General features: G+C 40.9%; 1 protein-coding gene across 2 annotated transcripts in view; it reads left to right on the forward strand.

Moving 5' to 3' along the window:
• Positions 1–20,999, forward strand: part of PAHX (phytanoyl-CoA dioxygenase (PhyH) family protein) — a 54,085-nt gene extending 33,086 nt beyond the window's left edge. The window contains exons 2-9 of one of the 2 annotated variants that reach the window (XM_087688580.1): positions 5,486–5,584; positions 5,687–5,747; positions 8,720–8,788; positions 9,670–9,788; positions 9,880–10,027; positions 10,159–10,303; positions 10,376–10,462; positions 20,495–20,998. In XM_087688580.1, the coding sequence (XP_087544706.1) occupies positions 5,519–5,584; positions 5,687–5,747; positions 8,720–8,788; positions 9,670–9,788; positions 9,880–10,027; positions 10,159–10,303; positions 10,376–10,462; positions 20,495–20,537 (738 nt within the window). In that variant the 5' untranslated portion in view covers positions 5,486–5,518 and the 3' untranslated portion in view covers positions 20,538–20,998. Of the gene's footprint in view, positions 1–5,485; positions 5,608–5,686; positions 5,748–8,719; positions 8,789–9,669; positions 9,789–9,879; positions 10,028–10,158; positions 10,304–10,375; positions 10,463–20,494 lie in introns of both variants that reach the window. The other variant, XM_087688581.1, reaches the window with a different exon arrangement.
• The last annotated feature ends 233 nt before the right edge of the window (positions 21,000–21,232 follow it).

Raw genomic sequence — 21,232 nt, forward strand, 5'->3', positions numbered from 1 at the left:
GCAGTGGAAGTATGGACAAAGTGGTCACCCCTAGCTCTTTACTAGCCCTTGCTTGGCTACATTTACAAGGTGAAGTCCTGCTTTCATTTGTGCTTACTACTCAACTTCCCCACTTGACATTGTGTTACTATTCTTATCCCAGATACTCCTTGTCTGTGGTATTGAAGATCAATATTTTCTGACTTGCACACCGACAGACCCCGACTAGGTGGGGTACATCCCACTTATAACATCTTTTGTTTTCTCAGAGGTACTTCTTGAAGGTCATCTATGCCCGATATGTATGCTTTGGAGAATGGTGTGGATTAGGATCATTCAGACTGACCACTATTCTCTCATTCTCTTCCTTCATATTCTTCCAAAACTTCTAGTCCCTAATTGGCAATGGTGGCACCCTTGAGCAGGTGCCTGTCCTGCCCTCTCTATTTGCATTTGAGAGATTGGATGGGACAAACTGCTCTCTTTGGTCTTGCAAAGTTGAATGCATCCTGTGCACCTATGACCTTTGGGATTTTGTTGCAATCCCCATACCTTGATCTACTACGGATCCTTATGATGGAGCGATGTCGGACTTGGCAGCTTTATGGGATTCGAGCCCGCTCTTCTCTCTTTTTGAGTTGTGTAGATTCTATGTGTGTGCATGTAAGATGTATTCGTATCGCTACAAAGGTTTGGACGAGATTAGCGACTCTCTACTAGATCTAGATTTTTGGGCATTAGTTGAAATGTCCCCCTAGGATCTAGCCTACACAGAGACATGACACAAGCCATATCCACAAATAAAAGGGTGGGAGTGCCCACACAGCCGGTAGACTCATTGTTGAATGCCATTGTCTTATCTTTGATATATGGATTCCATTTCCCAAGCGTATCTTTGAGTTCTCTCTTTGGAGTGTTTTTGTGTTCTCTCTTTTCGTGTAGTCTCTATTTCTTGTCTGATGTTGTGTAGTCTCTTACAATAATCTTACATGCTTCCATTGTTGCACCTATTTTTGATAGATTGTAGTAGTCCTTAACCAAAGAGAGTACAAATAGCTGAATCTTGATGCATGTTATAACTAGCCTTCCTTTCATGGATGGGTGGTAAATCCCTGGTTACAACTTAATTACAGTTGCAAACAATTAATGCAAATCTGAAAATACAAATTTACCTACTGATCTTGGACAATGCACACTCGATTGGCTCCAAAATTGGCGCCCCTTTCAATATTTCTTTAGCTTTATTGAAGAAGAAGTTGATTTACAATGGGATTTTCCTGATCCCCTTCGCAATCCAAACTCCCCTTGCTGTCCAAAGTGATTAGCAAGTCTTCAATCTATTTTGCCCCTTGATTCGGGCACTTAATTGGCCTTCACCTACTTCATAGACGATGGAAATGCCCTCCAAGTCTTGGAGCTTCCAATTTTTGGCACGCTTTTTGAGGCTACTGCTAAACCCTAATTTCTATTGTAAATTAGGGTTTACAACAAAGAAATTTGCAATTTCTCAGTCTCCAAGGGTCCAAATGCTGAGATCTTTGGAGCAAGGTTGTGAAACGGCTAGAAGATGAGAGAGAAAGTTGTAGAGAGAGAAAATTCAGAGTTTTGTCGCGAAGAATGATTGAAAATCAGTCAAATGCAGTTGCTGCCCTGCCACAACAGCTTGTAGATGCAAACAACTGAAGAAAATCAGTCATTTACTACTGCTGCCCTGTCTCAATAACTTGTAGATGCTGTCATTTGTTGATTGGTCTTCTCTTGCCCCTGGCTGCCTCAAAAGGTCCTCCAATTGCTGCAAATTAGACCAGCAGCATCTCCTCCCTTTCTCTTGTAGGCTGAATGCACTAAAAATGCCTCTCTCTAGTCTCTAAAGACGTTTTGCAGTCTTACATGGGTATTTTTGACAAGTGGTAGCCTTCCCAAATGGTTTTCTAGCATTATCTATAATAAATATTAATTTTGTCTTTAAATATTAAAAATTAATCTAATAATTATTTCGTTGCCCTAAAAAATAATCTGACTAGTCAATAATTAAATTGGCTAGGCAACTTCCATCTCCGAGTGTCTCTGCGCCATCTTTGACCATCAGATTGGCGTTAGGTACCATTAAATGTCACTTCTCTAGTGTCACCAACTGACACTTATGGCCAAATGAATGACCTAGGCCAATAATTGGTACCAGATACCACCAAGTACCTGTGTGGCATAACTTATAGCAACTTTTGCCTTTGACATCTCGTGATTTCCTCCGGTCCTGGGCTCGTAAAATTTACTCTAACCCCAATTACAGCTCACATGTGCAACATTTACTTAACCATGTGATTAAATATTAATCCACATGTTAAATCAAGTTTCAAAAATACATACCCCACGTTGTGCTAGACCATTAAAGTGTCCCCTCATGAGAGAACAGTCTAGAAGCAAAGATCGCTCTGTCAAAGATCCCATCATGAACCTAAAAGGCAAACTAGCTCTAGGATTTGAATCTACTAGACTTTGTGTTGGTCATACTATAAATTCAAGATCAATGTAAAAAAATATTACCCACCCTCTAAGGAGTGTTAGTGCCTAAGCACAGCAACCGCATAGATAGGAGGCAAAGGTTGGAGAATCACCAAAGAAGTTGGGAAAAGTACTCCACTAAGGAACCATACATAGAGAAGAAAAATAGACCCTTATTTAGATAGTAATACACATAGCAATAACCCAAGTTTGTTGGCCCCACCATCATTAAGAGTGTGGTTATCAACATTGGTGTGAACCAATCAATATAGCATCATTATTTGTGTTGATATCCAACTATGCAAATGTAAACTTTCTGCCCTAATGCTAATGCTTTTCCTAGTAGTTTTTCAATGCGTTACACTCCGGATCCACCACATGTGCAAATGGATGAGGCTCAAATACCCCACCACCACTCCCTTCTCACACTTCCTCTTTGGCATTGGCGAGTCACGAGGGATGCTAGCATCACTAGGGCTAGAAAGTTGTAGAGGCTGGTTTGGCCTTGTTGCTTGCTAGAGTCGAAGTCTGTGTTTGAGGATGATGATTCATTGGAGGAGTCCTTATTCTTTTTCTTCTTCTCCTCCTCATTCTTCCACAATGCCACTAGTTTCTTGCAGTCCTTTTGGAGATGTCCCTTCTTCGCACGGTGGTAGGACTAACTTTTTTTCTTCTTTTGCTTGTCATCCTCTCTAAAGTAGCAGAAGCATCTGCCTTGCCACTAGATCGAGATGGTAACTTCCCCCCTAAACGCAAAAGTAGCCTCGTGCTCAAGCAACATTGAGGTCATATGATCAAAGTTGACATGTGTTGCCAATGTCCAAGCTCGCAAGGCGTTAGCCACACCATCAAACTTTGGAGGTAGCTTGTAAAGAGTACAATCCCCACAAGATGGGCTTTAGAAGGGTATGTTTCATGTTGTGAAGTTGATCCTTGATTTGCTACCGTGAGAAGAAATGATTGAATCATATTGGTTGCCTTGAGCTAGATATCTATGATTGTCCATAGAGGGTCACAACTTGCATGGTCAATGGAACCTTGTACGTAAGTTGTAGTTTCTCCCAGACCTCTAGAGATGTCTCATAGGAGGTAACCACTAGAAGGACTTCCTTCAAGATGCAACAAAGGAGAGTGAAATATTCCTTGGCATTGTCATTGTCCCAAGTAAGAACCACTTCTTCATAGTTGTCTTCGTCCCAATCATTTGGAAGAGGAGAAGGCTTTTAGGGTCACAAGGCCAATCCTAAAGTGATGTTCCAGAGTCGCTTTTGCACAAACTGAGCTTTCATAGCAGCACTCTAGGTGAGGTAGTCAGGTCCTTTAAGCTTGCTATCACCATTGCAGCATGGAGGAGCCATTTATGTGAGATGCAGAGAATATAAAGTAAGGGGTATGAGAGGAGTAGGCACTTTGGATGAACAACCCAATACCACGAGTTACAACCGCTCAATTAAAATGAAGACAATTCAGAATAAAGAGAGAAACAAATGTGGAGAGAGTAGTGATAGTAGCATGACAACCGACATGTGTGATCCTTCCTCTGAGTGCATTCAATCAGGCTGAAAAAACAAACACACTGAAAATGTAGGCTGAAGATGCTGAAGCCTGCTGAAAAACGGGCTGATCAGCCAAAAACACAAGCTGTAACAATGAAAGTGCAGGTACAACAATAAAATTGGTGCAGTACTGCAAAATAGGCCACACTCATGGTGAAAATTGCCACCCAGTTGAGGAAACTATCACCCAGGCCTTCTTGGATCAGGACAGCAGCAACAGAAAAATCTAAAGTAGCGATCAGACCTGAAAACAGTAGTCAAACACAATCAGCACTAGAACCAAGAGACTTGGGCTTTGAGACCATGTCAGAACAATGTGGAGCAATGGAAGCAGATTGATAGTGCTGATAGAATTGTGGTAAACACAACAGAAAAGGATAGCAAGAACACGATGAACTCAAAGAGAATAGACTTGGGGAATGGAGTTCATATACCAAGGCTCAAGAGTGTGTACAATGGCACAGGCTGTAGGCAACCAGCAGAATGTTGCAGTCTCCCTCTCTCTACTAGGAAGCACAGTGTGTGCTGAATGGATGTGTGGATGCGTGCATAGTAACGGAGGAGAGGCTGCCTATAAAACAATAATGACCAAGTTGGCTAGCAGTGAATGTGGCCTAATCAGCACATCAAATGTGCCAGAGCCAAAATAGAAATGCACTTTGATAGTAAACTGTGTCACCAAGGATATGTGCTCTGCTAACAGAGAGAAATGATGGTGGTGGGAGAACTTAGAAGTGACTATGAGAACAGGAAGAGAGGAGTAAACTGATTGGGATGGGGGAGCAGAATACAAAGGATACAAATAGCCAAAGGTTGAAACGTCTGGCTGACCTGAAGTAAAATGACAACTGAAAAAGCATCCTAAACTGGATGGCTGTAGTAATAAAGTGGTTACCCATGGCAGTGAGAGTGGCCACCAAGGAGTAGTTCCCAGGCTGGTTGCTTATGTGGTTAGGAGGATAGTAGTGTTGGTGCTGAAGAACAATAATGCTGGGTATAGTTTGCTATAATGAATGGCTCCCCCTTGGCCTTCTTTCGGGGGCTGTTTAACAAATTGATTTGGCCATTAATTAGCATTCTTTTTCGCCTAATTCACCCCTTCTTAACTTGCCCACTCACACCCAAAAAGGATCCTAAGAGAAAATGGCAGCAAATATATGTTAAGTGTACCATGACATATGAACTTAATTTTAAGACTTCAGTACAATAAGTTATTCTACATCTCGTCACTTCTTGCCAAAGTGCAATGGGTGCATGTGGTACTCTATCTAAATTATGATGACAGTATATGTGTTGGAAGAGTAGCTTAGATTATTGGTATCTTTTGATTTATGTAAATTGTAGAATTTGTGGCTGATTATATTTCCTGTAGTTGGTTAACTAGTACGAGCCCATGATTTATGCTTTTTCAATCACTTAGAAGAGTCTAAACCTTTGGCAAAAATCAGGGTACTTGGTAATTGAAGGATTTGCAAGCAAAGATGAGTGCGCAATACTTATGCAACGTATGGAGGAGCTTGTTCACGGATTCGATCCCTCACACATTAGTATATTCTCTACAAAAACTCGGGTAGAGTGCAATATATTATTGCGTGTACTTATCTTCTTAACCGCAAAAATTGTGATGTGTACTCAATTGTGATTTGCAGAAGCATGCTGAGGATAGCTACTTCCATGAAAGTGCCAATAATATTTCATTTTTCTTTGAAGGTAATGCTGGTTTAGTTGCTTCAAAGCTGTAGAGTTTCTAATGATGCAATCTTAAAAACAATCAGAACTTCTTCTTCATGAATTATGGGCTGTTTGGGTTTGGGGATTGCATTGGCTTTAACATATATCTGGACATTTTAATCGATGATGCAAAGAGCCCTGAAGTTTTGACAAATCTGTGTGTAGTTTACACATGACTTGATGTTGTGAAGAAACTTGAGTTGGAAAATTGGTATGGGGAAACTTATTGCATGCATGCTACAAGTGATAATAACTATATGCATGCCATAATATTGATTGCACTATCAAAAAATGACAAAAAGGCCTTATAACTCTTATTACAGCTTTCTTCATGATTTTTTTGAATGAACATGGACCTCTAACTGATTGTAACTTGCATTGAAAAGTGCTTAGTGGCTCTATTTCTTTTTCCTATTGGTATTAGAGTCCACTACAGACTAGCTTCTTCCTTGTGTTCTTTCCTCTCCATCTACCATTCACTCCGGCCTAGCTTCTTCCTTGTGTTGTTCCCTCACCATCTACCATTCAGTTCCAGCCTCTGTCATTCTGCCTGTGTGAGCTTTGCAGCTTAGTACATGTTTGCTACTTAGATTCACCCAGCCATGCCCAAGACATCACAAGATGTTAAAGCGCAAGCATCATCAGACAAGATTTGCATTTCCAATGCAAGATCTGCCTGTACTCGTCAACAATCATCCATGTCTTTTCTTCCTTCACTCAACATGTGTGATCACTTTGCCAATCTCACATAGCTCTTGCCATCAAAATCTGCTGTCAAATACATTAGTTGATAGACTAGCTGTAACAAATGGCCACATCAAAAAAGTCACATCAGCCATTTGAGATGCTCTTATCATGATTATTGTCATCATCACGTCAACATCATCATCTTAGTTTTCCACGAAGCTTCCCCACCACCAACCCAATGCTTTGACTGTTTGTACATCTTTGTCTTGATCTATCTATCTCCATTACAATTTGTCCAGCTCCATTTATATGGGTGCAATTTTGTTGATAGAAACCTTTTGTCATTTGGTTTGTTGGTACTATTTGTGAATTTATGCTAGGGTTTGCATTGAGAAACACAGAATGTATGAACACGACTAAAACACTAATTAGACAATAACACAATACACAAAAACACAAATACAAATGAAGAAGAAAGAGAACTCTGAAGTGAACGAATATTCATCTTATTCTGTAATGAAATGGCTATTTCCACTTTAAACATGTATTCTATGATCTATCATTTAATGATTTATGGGTTTTGTTATTTAAAAAATCATCTTAATTTTTTTCGTACTAATATCGCACCGTACCTTATAAAATCATAAGGCACCAATTAGTACCGTATTTTATCGTACCGTACCGTATCGTACCTTTCGTACCTGACAACTATGGGTATTTACAATCAATCTATATATAAAATTTGAGTCTTGTTTTCAATAGTTTAAGAGTTCATGTTATTTATAATCACTCAATACATATCTGGGCTAAATAAGGGCACACATACATGTTTACATAATCTGTTAAAAAACTAAACAACATAACATCATGAATTGCTGAGCTTATTTGTATAGCCAGATATAGTCATACCAGAGATCAGCATAACGTACATAATGTAGAGTCTCTCTCTAGGATATGGATAGAGATTGTTCATATGCTCTAGGAAAGATAGGTGAGATTATCAAGTGATTCTGAATGCACGAAGAGGAGAGATGTTTTTCTTGGTACTTGGGATTCTAGCACCTTCTTCCATTTAGAGTCACATACTGTGTGGTATTATCGACCTCCTGATTGGCTGAACATTCAGCTCTTATTGAAGTCCTACACAAGGCTTATTTCATATTTTTACCTTGGAAGGTTTCATCTGGTGTGTTTATTGACATGAAAAGAAAAAAAGAGAATCTTCTCTTGTATGGGGGAGTATATTGCACCTCTGATATGGCAGACATTTTCCCTCATATTTTAGATATTGTTTGGTCCTGCCTTCAGGTTACTCACAAAACCCCTAAACTGCAACGGATTAGGTGGATAGAAAAGGGAAAGGCAAGATGGGTTCCATACTAATCCTTTTGAGAAGTCGGCTGAAAAAGAAGATTGATGTCATTACAATTATGGTAATGCTGATCTGTATTGAAAATTAGAAGGAATCCATTACAATTTGGGAACTACTACTAATCAGCTAGTGCTGCTTGCATCTCCACACATCACCATAAGCAAGAGCCTGCTAGTGTAAATGTTTAAACGACAATTAGATGGTGACAATATGGATTGGGCTGAAAGTATGCAACCTTCTCATTCTTGACACTTTCATAGGATGGTTTTACCATGGAATAGGGTAAAGTGCTTGTCCTGGTACTATCATAGCTCTGTATTTCTGAGAGTCTAGCAAATTGCAGCAGTCCTATAATCCAGAAAACAGGGTGGGTCTATTGCAAGCCCCATTAGAATTGTGATCACAAGCACCGTCCTCATAGTAATCCTTCACCCATGAGCCTTACACAACCTTGGTGTATCATGAAAATTTTGACATCACCTTTGATCCTGCAATAGTGACATTTTGACTTGCATTGGATGCAAATGAGCACAATGATAGAATCAACTACATAAGTAGTGTCAACCACCTGTGAATTCAACCTCCAAATGGCTCATCTTGCATGACACAAATTGAAAATATTCCTAGTACTACCCTGGGAAAGAAGGCCTGAAAAAGATAACTCAGACAAAATCTTACTAGAAGGTAAATTGAAAAGTGAAAGTATGCTGCTTTGAAAGCAAACAGCTATTCTTATTTGTGGTTTTGAAGGATTGTACATCCCTTCTAAGATAATGTAGTCCTACAAGTGATGGTCTTAAACTTCTTACTTACAATAAGGCATTGAGCTGCAAACGTGCCTGAAAGATTGAAGCTTACATCTTTACAAGTTGTTATTGTATTTCAATGACAGAGAAAGCATTCAATGACAAAGGAGAGCTGAAGCAACCAAAGGAATTTTCAATTAACAAGGTTGGCCATGGTAGGTTTCTTTTTATATCCTTGGAGCTAGTTTGGTCCTTTACTGTTGATTACATGCTGCCTTTCTAATGTGATTACTTCACTTTCATTCTGTTTAATGCTTTATACCTACTGGTGGGGAATCTTAGAAGTTAAATGCACACAACATGCATACTATCACTTAAATAGTCCTCTACATGCACATAGTTACTTTGACCAGCATTTTCACACAACATGCATACTAGCACTTAAATAGTCCTCTACAAGCACATAGTTCCTTTGACCAGCATTTTCACACATACTCACCTTCACTGATTAATGGATTAGTGTGACATTACTATACGAGCATTCATCAGCTGACTTTGTCCTTCACCTTTGGAGAAATGATGAAAACTCAGTTTCTTGACCTTCTTTTGGATAAGTTGCATCCACGTATTGGCCTGGGCCCTGGACCCACTCTTGGTCCCTGACAACATGAGCAGGGATGGCTTAGTAAGTCCTTGTCATCCATGGTGAAAGTTGATGATTCAAACTTCTATTGAGTGGACTGCTCACCATAACGAAGAAAGGACGATCAGATCTACATTTTCTTGGGGGAGGGTTTGCCTAGGATATTTTTGATCTTTTTCGAGAGAGCTTATCACTTTAGACTCTCAACTTAGGTGCCATAGCTAAAGGCTTGTAGAAGAGCAAGCTTCTACCGTCTCACAGTGAAGCTAATTCACATCTACCCTTCTCAAGATTCTGATGTCTGGCTATGGTGTATTTTCTTGCTGTTATGCTTTCTTCTAAAGTTAGGGTGCACCTCATTGCATGCGCACATGCACACATTCATGCTACACACTGAGGTATAAACCATCATGGTGGAAAGGGTCTGACACGATTGATGATTCTGATTTTCAGCTTTGCACGATAAAGATGAAGCATTTCACAAGTTCTCATATTCCCCAAAGATCTCCAATTTGCTCCGATCACTTGATTATAAGAAGCCTGTACTCATTCAATCCATGTATATATTCAAGGTCATGGTCATTCCACATTTTCTTATATTTTGCAGTATCAGAAATCTTAATGCTGGTCTAAAACTGAGAGTGAAAGGTTTTATGGTCATAGCAACCAGGAATTGGGGGAGAGGTGGTTCCACACCAAGACAGTACATTCTTGTATACAGAGCCTCCTTCTCTGATCGGTCTCTGGTTTGCTTTAGAGGATGCAACAAAGGAGAATGGATGTTTATGGGCTCTGCCAAAATCTCACAAAGGTTTTTCATGGTCTTTTAGCTCTCGTGAAATCGTATTCAGATTTTTCAGATTACTTCCTGCGTGTTTCACATGCTAGATCTGCAAGAAGTTTTAGTAAACGAATTATTTACAGGTATAAAACATTTTGCAGATGGACTTCCAAGAAGGTTTGTAAAAGAAACAAATGGCTCAAGGTATATTGGAGAGGCTCCAACATATGACTACTCAAAGTTTGTACCACTTGAAGTGAAAGCTGGTTCATTGGTGCTACTCCATGGAAGCCTTGTACATCAAAGGTAAGTACAAATTCAGTGTTCACTATCTCTGATTGGACCATGATCAAATGTCTTGACAAACTGTGAGTGCAGTTTTGAGAATACATCACCAAAGTCCAGACATGCGTACAGCATTCACGCATTTGAAACTGATGGATGTTCCTGGGCTACTGACAATTGGTGAGCATTACTTGATTAACTAGCTGTGTCTTTGTAACTTTTCTTGGGGGGTTAAAAAACCTAGCTGTGCCTTTGTAAATTTTGTTATTCTTCAGGAAACCAAAAATTTAATAACCAGAATCATGTAAACTCTAGAATTAGCAAATGTTTCTGAAGAGGGAATAAAATGATTGTGTACTGCATTGACAAAGGATCTTGGCTGTCTGGACTGCTGAAAAATTTTGAGCTTGCTTGGGTAATTCTAGTCTGTGTTTGAAGTTTTCATTCTGCTAAAACAAAAGATCTATTGTACTGCTAGTGAGATGGATGCTATAAGATCTCTAGTTCAGTGATATGTAAAAATGTCAGTGTTTATAGGATGAAACTTATTTGCTAGGAACTTTGACACATAATATATGAACTGGTTTCTGACTGTGGCCAACTATAATAGTCCGATAGTAGTTTGCTGCGTTCTTCCTTGCAAATGTGCACAAGTGCCTCATAGCCAAACACTCTCAAGTGAGCATACAAAGGTGGCTTGCCCGACCACTCTTCTTGAGGGACTCCCCCTCCCAAAGACCTGTTTGGTGACTGATTAATCAAGTGTATGGTTGTCATAACAGCCTCTGTCCAAAAACCATGGGGTAAAGCAGCATGTGACAGCATTGTATGGACCTTGTCTTGAATGGTTCTATTCATACGCTCTGCAACCCCATTTTGGGGGGGATTATGAGGGGCAGTAAGCTCCCTTTTAATCCCTTTGCTGTCACAAAAGTCTTGAAAGGCTTTGGACACATATTTCCCACCATTGTCAGAGTGAAGGTATTTTAATGTCTTGCTGGTTTGATTTTCAGCAAGTGCTAGGAATTTTTAAAATTTATCCAAGGCCTCGTCTTTTCTACGGATGGGATAAACCTAGACTTTGCGTGTGGCATCATCGACAAAGGTAATGAAATACTTCTTCCCCCCTAAAGATAATCCTGGCATTTGACATACGTGTGAATGTACCAGCTCTAAGGGTGAAGACTTTAGAGAGAGAGATTTTTTGTGTGACGTTTGAGCATGTTTACCATAAATATAATGATCACATTGTTCAAAATCAGCATACCTTAAAGACGGTAAATAATCCAAACGAGAAAGCACTTTCATTTTCCAGATTGACTCATGTATCCCAACCGGCTATGGCACAAGAAACACTTGGTTGCTCAGTTATGGTGACAACATAGTCACGCACACTAGATATGTGCAAAGAATACAATGTATCACTTTTGGACCCCTTGGCAACATTGCGGGAGCTCTTATAGATTTTACATTTGCTATCCCCAAAGGTGGTGTGATAGCCTTCATCATCTAGTTGCATACGGAGCCATGCTGAAATTTTAGTTTTACACTGTCAATGCCTGCAATTTTATATGCATAGTTATCCCCTAAGTGGACAACACCACGTACACCACCATTGTAGCCAGAGAACCACTCATGATGTGGTGTGACATGAAAGGACACACCTGAATCAAGTATCCAAGTGTACATTCTCAGAATCTACAATCAATACATGTGCACTCAAGAAAGAAGCAGGAAGTACACCATCATTGTCATTATCATGAGTGACTATAGTAACCTCTTCTATTTTCACATTGCTCTTTTTGGCAAGCTGGTTGTCCTTATTTTCAGCCTTGTTGGCTTCATTGTTTTTGTTTTTGCCCTTCTCTTTCTTCAATTGAAAGCAATCCCCTTTTGTAGTGCCCTTTTTTGCCACATTGATGGCACTCCACATTTTTTCCACGAGATTTGTTGCATGCTCTGTTTTCAGAACTGATCTTATGCTGAAATCTGCCTCTAGTGTATAATGCATTTGGATACTTGTTTGCTGAGTTATTTTGCCTATTGAGTTCTTCCATCAGCAAAGAACTCTCCACATCAGAGTATAATAGCTGAGCATTCGAATTACTCAAAGCTGTCTTGAAAGTATCCCAACTTTCAGGCAGAGTACATAGCAAGAAAGTAGCTTTGAAGTCTTCATCAATATGGAAATCCAAAGCAATCAGCTGACCGAAAACTGAGTTAAACTCATTCAAATGTACAGACATGGTTGTACCTTCTTTTATGCGAAAGCTCATCAGTTTTTTCAGCCAATAAGCCTTGCCGGTTGCACTTTTCTAAGCATACAATTCTTCAAGCCTTTGCCACATTGTATATGCTGAATTCAGCTTCTCAATGTTAAAGAGCAAGTTGTTTGACACTGAGAGCTCAGTGGTAGAGCGAGCAAGCTTGTCCAAGTTATCCCACTCGTCTTGTTCCATGTTTGCTGGTTTGATGCCCTTTGTTTTGATGGGCTTTACATGTTTCTTCTACACCAAGACATTGTAGCATTGTTTTTGGCAAATTGCAAAATTATGTGCACCCTCAAGCTTCTTAATCTACAAAAGACTGCTGTTGTCATTGTTTCCAACCATAATTTGCAGTCCCAAATTGACTAACCAATCACCAAAGGCAAGCCCAAATGTGACACAAGTGACCACAATACACAAGAGGACCAACTAGCAATGAAAATCCCAAGATTGCAAAAATTTCAGATGTGCAAATAGATTTTCAGAATTAAAAGGCGTCTTTTGCTGCACTCCTCAAGCAATTTCTAACACATTTAGAGACCAAGCCACCAATTGCATGTGAAATCCCCAAAATGTCACTGCAATTTCTGCTCCAAAGTCATTCTTGAGCACAAATTTGACAATTTCAAACAAAAGCCCCAAAATTTTAGAGGATAATCTGTTTAGATTGCATCGACACACGTACCCAAGTACATATATGAGGCAATTTTTGCACAAATTGATGAAATTTTGTAAAAGCCCCTAATTTCTCTGGTCCGATGTGCACAAATTTCAGTGAAATTGAGAAAATTTCACTAAAATGTGAAAACCCCCAAAATTTCACGGGCAAATGTGCACCGATTTTGCAATTTCTGAGTCAGATTGTCCAATTTTGCATTAAAGTCTCCAAATCCGGGAAAAGCCCCAATTTTCTTGGGCAAAATTTCACTTTGTGCCTTTGTGTGCGAATGCTTGGTAAAGTAATTGTAGAATTTATAGAAAAATTTTGAACAGAAAAAAAAAGTGACGGATTTGTCCTGGTGTTGACCAGGACCCATTAGACGTGACACTTGGCCTGCGACCTTTAGCCGGATTGCGTGCTGCCTGCCGATGTACCTGTCGACTGCCCGTCTCGCCATTGCGTCTAGCCGTCTCGTCGTCTCATGTCACCTGCAGTGTGTCGACAGTCTGCAGCGTGTCGCCTCCTGCAGCTTGGTCGCGTGTCGCCTGTGGCCTGCTGACTGCTACCCGTTGAGCCCGTTTGTAACTCCTGCGACACTTGTGATATGTGCGACACCTTTGACATAAGTCTTCCTTCTCTATTTTACCTTCCATTTGCATTGCATGATCATCATCATTTTTATAGAAGGATGCTTGGGCAAGTGAACAATTCCCCATGAGGGATTTAAGTGGCACCTTGTTGCGTGCACATTCTTATCATGTAGCATTATTCTTTGCATCTCATTGTGTAGAGGACCCCTGAGCAGATCCTGAGTTATTTCCACTGACAGTTCTTTTACCACCTTACCACCACATCTACATACTTTTTCTCTTTTTTTTTCCCTCTTCATCGATACCCTCAAGTGGTCAAGATAGCTTGTCTATTTTATGATGTGGTGGATCTAACCATCTCTTTTCATTCTCCCCCTCAAGCATAGTTACTTAATAGGCCACAAGCCACATCTTCTTCCAAAACAAAAAGAAAGGTTTCAATGTGGTTTCATCCACCTTTGCAAGTCTTGATAGGCCACTGGCCAGCCGATGACCACTCTTTTTCCAATGCCTTGGCCTCTCTAGGTGATCACTTGAGCTCCCTTAGCAAGATAATCATTGCTCTATAGTCTTGGTCGGCTACTAGGCAGTCAACATGCACCCTTCGTCTGATGCCCTGGGTGCTTTGGGTGGAATACCTTGGGGTAAAAATGGGCTTGAGCTTTTCTTCCAGTCCCTTCTTGGTTCCAATGTTAGACTTGAGAGGGGATGGTGGGCTAAAAATGCATTATAAACTGATTAGCTCTTTAAAACAGCCCCAAAACATGTAAACTACCAAAAGTCTCATTAAACTGTGTACGGTCTTAGAGAGTTTCTTTGTCCCATAAGCAAAACCCTAATTTGGGAGAATCCTTCTACATCTATAATCAGATAGGCTGCCCACCATTCAGTCCATCCCTTGTCTTGCATGTTTCAACCATCAGCTCTCCCTTTAGCGGTTGATCAACCCATTGCAACTGCTGCCACATCATCACCAGTCTCTGACACCCTGTCCATTGCTGCTGCCCTGCTGTTCAGCGTCTTCCTAAGTATGTTTAGTGCATTGTAGGCCTAGTCAACATTTTCTTCACCTTCTTTGGCCCGCACCTTACTGCTTACATCCTTGGTGATCAGTTTCCACCCTCTGATTGGTGGTGCACTGCTATGTTTACCAGATTTCAGTCTCTAGATTGCTACATTTTGGTGACCAGCCTATTGCCCTTCCACTTTCAGTCTCATCTCAGCTCTAACTGGTTGTTTCAACACTTGGGAACTGTTTTGGGTGGACATCACACATTGACACCTCCCTCAACCTGCTCCTAGGAGAGCCATCGGCTGTTGAACAACTCTGCCCTTGAGCATGTTGTACACTCTTTCCTTCATTTACAACATTCATTCATTCACTTCAGAGTTATCTTTCTTCTTTGTTTGTGTTTGCGTTTTGCATTTTGTGCTTTTGTATTTCATGTTTCTGTGTTTTTGTTTGAGTTCTATGTGTTGTAGTTTCTTTTCCAAACAATAACATATCTCCACACCCACAAGATCCACACCCCTTCCCATAGCCACCCCACACCACTTACTTCACACATGATCCAGCTAACATCTACATGCATCATGTGTACGAGGGACTACTACAATTGCACCCATCGGCATCACTAGCTACACTGACCTCACAACTCACTTCAATCATACACTTGGTAGCCACCATGAGCTTCCCTCACCACACACGGTCCACACACAGCACACGGCCAAGGGTCACACCCAAGAACACTTGGTATGATGAGTGTTGGGCATAGTATCCACACCTTAGGGCATAGATTGCACTTGGTCAAATCACAAAGAGGGAGGCCTAGAGAGAGACACCACTTCACTCACCTGAAATGGCGAGAGTACAAGGAGGTATGCTATTAAGAACCCGGACAGCAGACGCCCACCAAGGACATGGAAATCTTATGCAAAATGTCTATATGATGTGCCATACTAGCCTTCTATACCGCAGCCACTAGAGCCATATCCCACATCTTGGACTTTCTTAACGACTAGTATGGTGGAGTGGGCTATCAGGAGGCTACAGCATAATGAAAGAAAGATGAGACAAATTTAAAAGGCAATGTATACCTTACTTTTTGCAAGCCGTAAACACAGGTAAGAGGGGGAGAAAAACGACAGGTGTATTCATCTACCACCAAATTCGGCAAGCTATCATTGAGGTATACAGGTCTCACTTTCTTTCATTATAATTTATGTATAACTATGAGATGGGTGTGTCAATGATACCCCGTTTCTTATGATCACTCCATCTGTCGGTGAGAATGGAGTAACCATATTTTATCCATGCAGCCCGAAATGGATCAAGGGCTCTATCAATTCTCTCCTTCTTTTCATTAATCTTTTTTGTCCTCATGTCGTTGTATGTGACACCGGTCCATCTTTCACATGGATCCACATTGGCAATGGCTTTTACCATCTTCTTCCATCACTTTTGCTTTAGGACATTGAATGTAAGACTATACTCAATCACCGTGCGTGCAATTTTAATGTCCCACATGACCAAGACCTTGAGAGAGAGAGAGGATTGTCTCTTCGGTGCCACAAGAATCTCCACTCTGTCTTTTGTTGCAAGCCTGATGCGGATGTGAAGCCCTTACCACCAAAGGTGGAGGCCTCTTCCGCATCGGTTGAAGATATGCTCATATTCGATGCTTCCTCATTAGTCGGCATAGGAGTTGGTGCCGATGCACTACTTCCTCCTCTACTTGTGGATCCCCCTCTCATCTTGGTGAGAATCTCATCCGCGATGTTTTGAGGGTTTTCCTTGCATGGAGCAACTTGCACCCCCCCTACTGCAACTTGGAAAGATGTTGGAGAAGCCGGGTTGCACCACTTGTATAGCGCTTCTTGTAATACTTGCACATCCAATGGTGGTAGTTGCACTTTTTTGTGTCCCTCTGCACATGGATGTCGTGCAAATTGAAGGTCTCGTTCTTCTCACGAGTCATGGTATTGATGTCAAATGGAGAGGCCCGGGGGAGAGTGAGAGAGAGAGGGAGAGTGAGATGCTTGAGCCTTGACTCTTGAAAGTTGAGAGGGAGAGGGTTGGGGTAAAGTTGTAAGAGCAAGAGTGAGAGAGAGGGGATAGGAGAGGCTTGAGGCTTGAGCCTTGATAGGGTGTGGGAAAGAGGAGAGAGTGAGAGGCTAGAGCTTGACGAATCACAAATCAATTCAAGTTCCAAGAGAGATGAGAATGACAAATGCTTGCTGAATTGGTGTGGAAGCATGGAGGAGAGGAGCACCTTTGGTAGATGAGAGAAGAGTTAAACAGTCAAAGAGAGATCAATAGTCAAATAGGGCTGCTAGTTGGATGGAATCCAAGGGGGGTTGGGAGAGGAGTGCATAGCTGGAAAAGGGGGTGGGCTGAAGTATCCAAGGTTTCTTACGCCCCTACAGTGCCACGCAAGATGACACGGACCTAGAAACATGCAGGTGGAACGCACAGGAATGCAGGGAGATGCACCGAACGTGGTGTCTAGGAATGGCTTGTTTTACCGTACGAATTCGTACAGATACATACCATATTGTACGATACAAATCGTTCAGTACGGACAACTTAGCTCCCTATTACATATAGATGCAACTATGATGGCTAATAAAGTGAACTAGGCCATCTCTCCTCCTATTTCAATCTTGTTTATGCTTGTGATGAGCGGGGGAGAGGAAGAAGAGATCCTCGATGGGAGTTTAGTCCTTTGTGTAGATTATTCCAAGAGTTTCCTTCAATATTTGATCGAGTTGCTTGGATTAGGCTTGGCATTGTAATGAATCTCAAGAATCTAGAAGCACAAGTTATGATGTATGTTGGTATGTAAGGCATGTATGATTGAAGTGCATGCTAACATTTGCATAGGTTGCATCCTTGTTTTCCACATAACGACTAGTCTCAAAGATCTTATCCTTTGTGCATAAGATAGGGAGGGGTATGCACTGTATGCTATATGCAAACACTACCGAAGGGAATTACTGCTTCCATTATGTCTTATGCTTAGATACATAGCATCTCAAGAGATCTAGCACTATGGATTTTGCCTTTTTGGACTGACCATTAGTTTGTAGAAGGACGTAGCATGTAATCCATTTTTTCAAACAACCCCTTCCAAAACAAACTAGTCATCTTGAGGGTCTTGATCATTGATGATTGACCTTGGTAGGCCATGATACTTGAACACGTGCTGCAAAAATAAGCATGCCATATGATCAACCGTTATTTTCTTCCTCACTGGGATGAAATGAGCCTGCTTATTGAACCTACAAATAATACTCTATATCCCATCATCTCCAAGACGTGTTGTAGAAAGATAAAAAATGAAAACCATAGCAATGCTTTGCCAAGGCTTGTTAGATACATTCAAGGGCTGCAATAAAAGTTGAGTAGCATCATCATTGGGCTGATCACTAACCACATCAGGCACGAAACTAGCTGACATTTTAGGCCTCTTATCCTTTGGATCATTTCAGTCTTGCTTGCTGTTTATTAGGATAGCTCCTTGCCATATGCCCCTCTTGTTCACAAATAAAGCACTTATTTGCAACCATGAGTTCCCTTCGAGTTGTATCTAGTGTACTCCAAGCTATCGTGATGTCCATCTCAAAAGTACTTGCTAACCAAATTGTAGCAAACATTTGTTTAAATTGTACCCATGTTGACGATGCTCTAGCTTGCATCAGAAGTGTGGACCACTATTGCAATGCATTTCCCTCCAAGAAAGTGGTTGCCTATGGAATCTTTCAATGAAGTTACCTCCCAAGGAGGCTGCATCAAGAAATTGAATGAAAGTCAAAGCTTTCAGCCTATCTTGTGCACCACTAATAAAGGCCTCAAGTTGACCCCTTTTCCACCCTGATCATAGTCCTTTGCTAGCCCCTTGGGAGTCATGTTATCACAAATAGGTTGCTGTAAAAAGAGTGTGCTTGCTGCGTTTACATCATAACCAACACCATAAGAAGCATTTGCATAACCAACATTCATCCCTTGAGCCCCATAAGCACTAGGGGGTGTAGATGCATTACCATATACATATCACTTGTGTTCGAGGCATCACGTCAATGCTACTATACATGGGGTTGTGCATACGGCTAGACATTCCTGGATACATTGGATTTTTTATTCCATGCATTGGTTGCTGCATACCATAAGGAGTTGTGGCATACATTCTCATATGCAGTCCTTGACCCACCATAGCATGGAATATAGTACCACCACCAAAGTATCTTGGCTGCCATGTACTTGCATACATGCCTTGCTGTTTGAAATCCATTGGATTGGCACTACCAAGATGGCCTTGCATCTGCATGTCCCACCCCACTGGCACTAATTGCATTTTCTTATTTGCAACATTGGGACCATCTTGAGGTGGCTTAGGCATTTCCTTCGGTGCATTGTGTTGTTCCAAAGCTCTAGAAGAGGACATCCTCTCCTTGCTCTTGTTGTCCCTGGAAGAATTCAAAAACTGAGGATCCTTTACCAATTCAGTAGAGATATTAGTTTCTGTTCTCATTCCATTCTTGAATAGATCCTCAAATTCTTCACTCATGAAGCCACTTTGCATCAGCTTCATGCGATAGCACGAAGTTGCCGTGTGGTGGTCTAGTGTTCCTTGCTTGCGAATTGCACAAGGAACACTAGTAAAGCATTATTGCCATATCTGCAGTTCTATATCAATTGTGAGACCGTCTTCTATAGAAAGCCATAAAAATACCCAGCTGATTGCTGTGTAAATGGTTATTATTTCTGTCATATTGGATGCCAAAGCTCAGGTGTGACAACCTCCTAACCACTTGATCCTTCCTTTGCATTGTATGCATAACTACCTCTGAACCTTTGGCCAGTTACTACCTCGCAACCTACACCACTAGTAGGGGACTTAGAAAGACTAGGCAAACAACAGACTTGTTTGTTTTCTTCATGTTGCAGGGATGATTTTTGTGTGAACTGTAAGAGAGAATGTGGTGTGTGCACAGATACAGCATGAGATGTCTTGGTGCACATGATGAGACTGAGAAGAGCATGACAGAACAGAAACAATGCATTTGCCTACTTCTTTGTTAATGTTGGGCATATTGTTTGCATGCATTGTTTAAAGCAGCTGTAAGAAGCCTTTAAGTGATACATACAAGTGTATAAAAATGCTCAATGTGCTAGAGATGAACAGTCACTTTAATGTGAAGTCTGATTTAAAGTACTCCACGCATTTGTCCAATTTTCGTGAGAGCCTCACATAGGTGTCACCAAAGTGACTGCATACTGCTTCCACCATATGTTGAAATTCAGGAGTAATGTTGCACAATGAGAAGTGACCTGATGCTTGACATGAAAACTCTGAACTCTGTATGACATTGACTAAAAACTACTATAGGTACTCCTTTAAAGGTGTAACAGTCAAATCATAAGGAAAAAGTTATGCATGCTTCCTGCTCAAGTGAAGATTATACCCAATGTGAACATAAAGCTCATGGAGTCTGACCATTAGAATATTGCTCTCTTTCCTTGTAGGCTTTCTATTGTTTCCTTCCTCCTTTGTTTGGAGTGCCAACTGCAAATTTCTGTCGATGGACTTGAGTCGCTTCTGAACTTATGAGATGTTTGATCAGGTGTCACAGAGTAGCAAGTTTGTGCCCTACATTCTCATCTTTCTAACAGAATTGTTTGCCTTTCGAACAGGTTGCAAAGGAGAGAGTTCCCAGAACCCTTGTATGCTTGCTGATGGGGCCTGGATGCATGCTAATGGGGTGTCTTGCTTTGTACTTTTTGGCTTATGAACTCATAAGCACTCTGAATTTGTACTGTAATAGAAGGTTGAAGAACACAAGCTGTACCCAATTTAATAGAGGGACTGATGTAATAAAAGTACTGAAGAACAGGAGCTGTATCCAATTTAATACCACAGGGGCAGCTATCTTACATCAATCCATTCGTTAGACTCTATTATAACTGTCTCAATGTATCCGACCGGGTACTCGTCTGTGCGTAGCAAGCTGTAAAGCAGCATATTGGTCAGCACAAGTCAATATGAGATAGCCTATCAACCGAGCATCTTAAGCTTTTCACACGCTTTTTAAAGACAAATTGTATAACAAAGTTTTTAAAGCAACAAACTGGTCCATGTTTGGTATGCCTTTGTAGGCAAGTAGCAAAATTTTATGGAAGTTTTTTCATTGCGTGGCTTCAAGCAACATTAATGTGAGTTTGAAAGTCTGTAATATCTTAAATAACTGAGAACTAATCTGGGAGAATTCTTCCATCCTTGTGAATCCAAGCATATCTAAAAACAATATACGAGGGGTTATTCTCTTATACATACCTGTGTTCATGACAGGGTGGTCAAGGAATAGCAACTGTATACAAGATTTCGGTTAACCTTATTGAGGTTGATTGGTAGATCAAAGGGCATGCAACTGC

This window comes from Lygodium microphyllum, chromosome 11 (genome assembly GCF_053477565.2).
Source record: "Lygodium microphyllum isolate KBCC chromosome 11, Lygodium_microphyllum_v1.1.10, whole genome shotgun sequence".
Taxonomy (NCBI): Eukaryota; Viridiplantae; Streptophyta; class Polypodiopsida; order Schizaeales; family Lygodiaceae; genus Lygodium; species Lygodium microphyllum.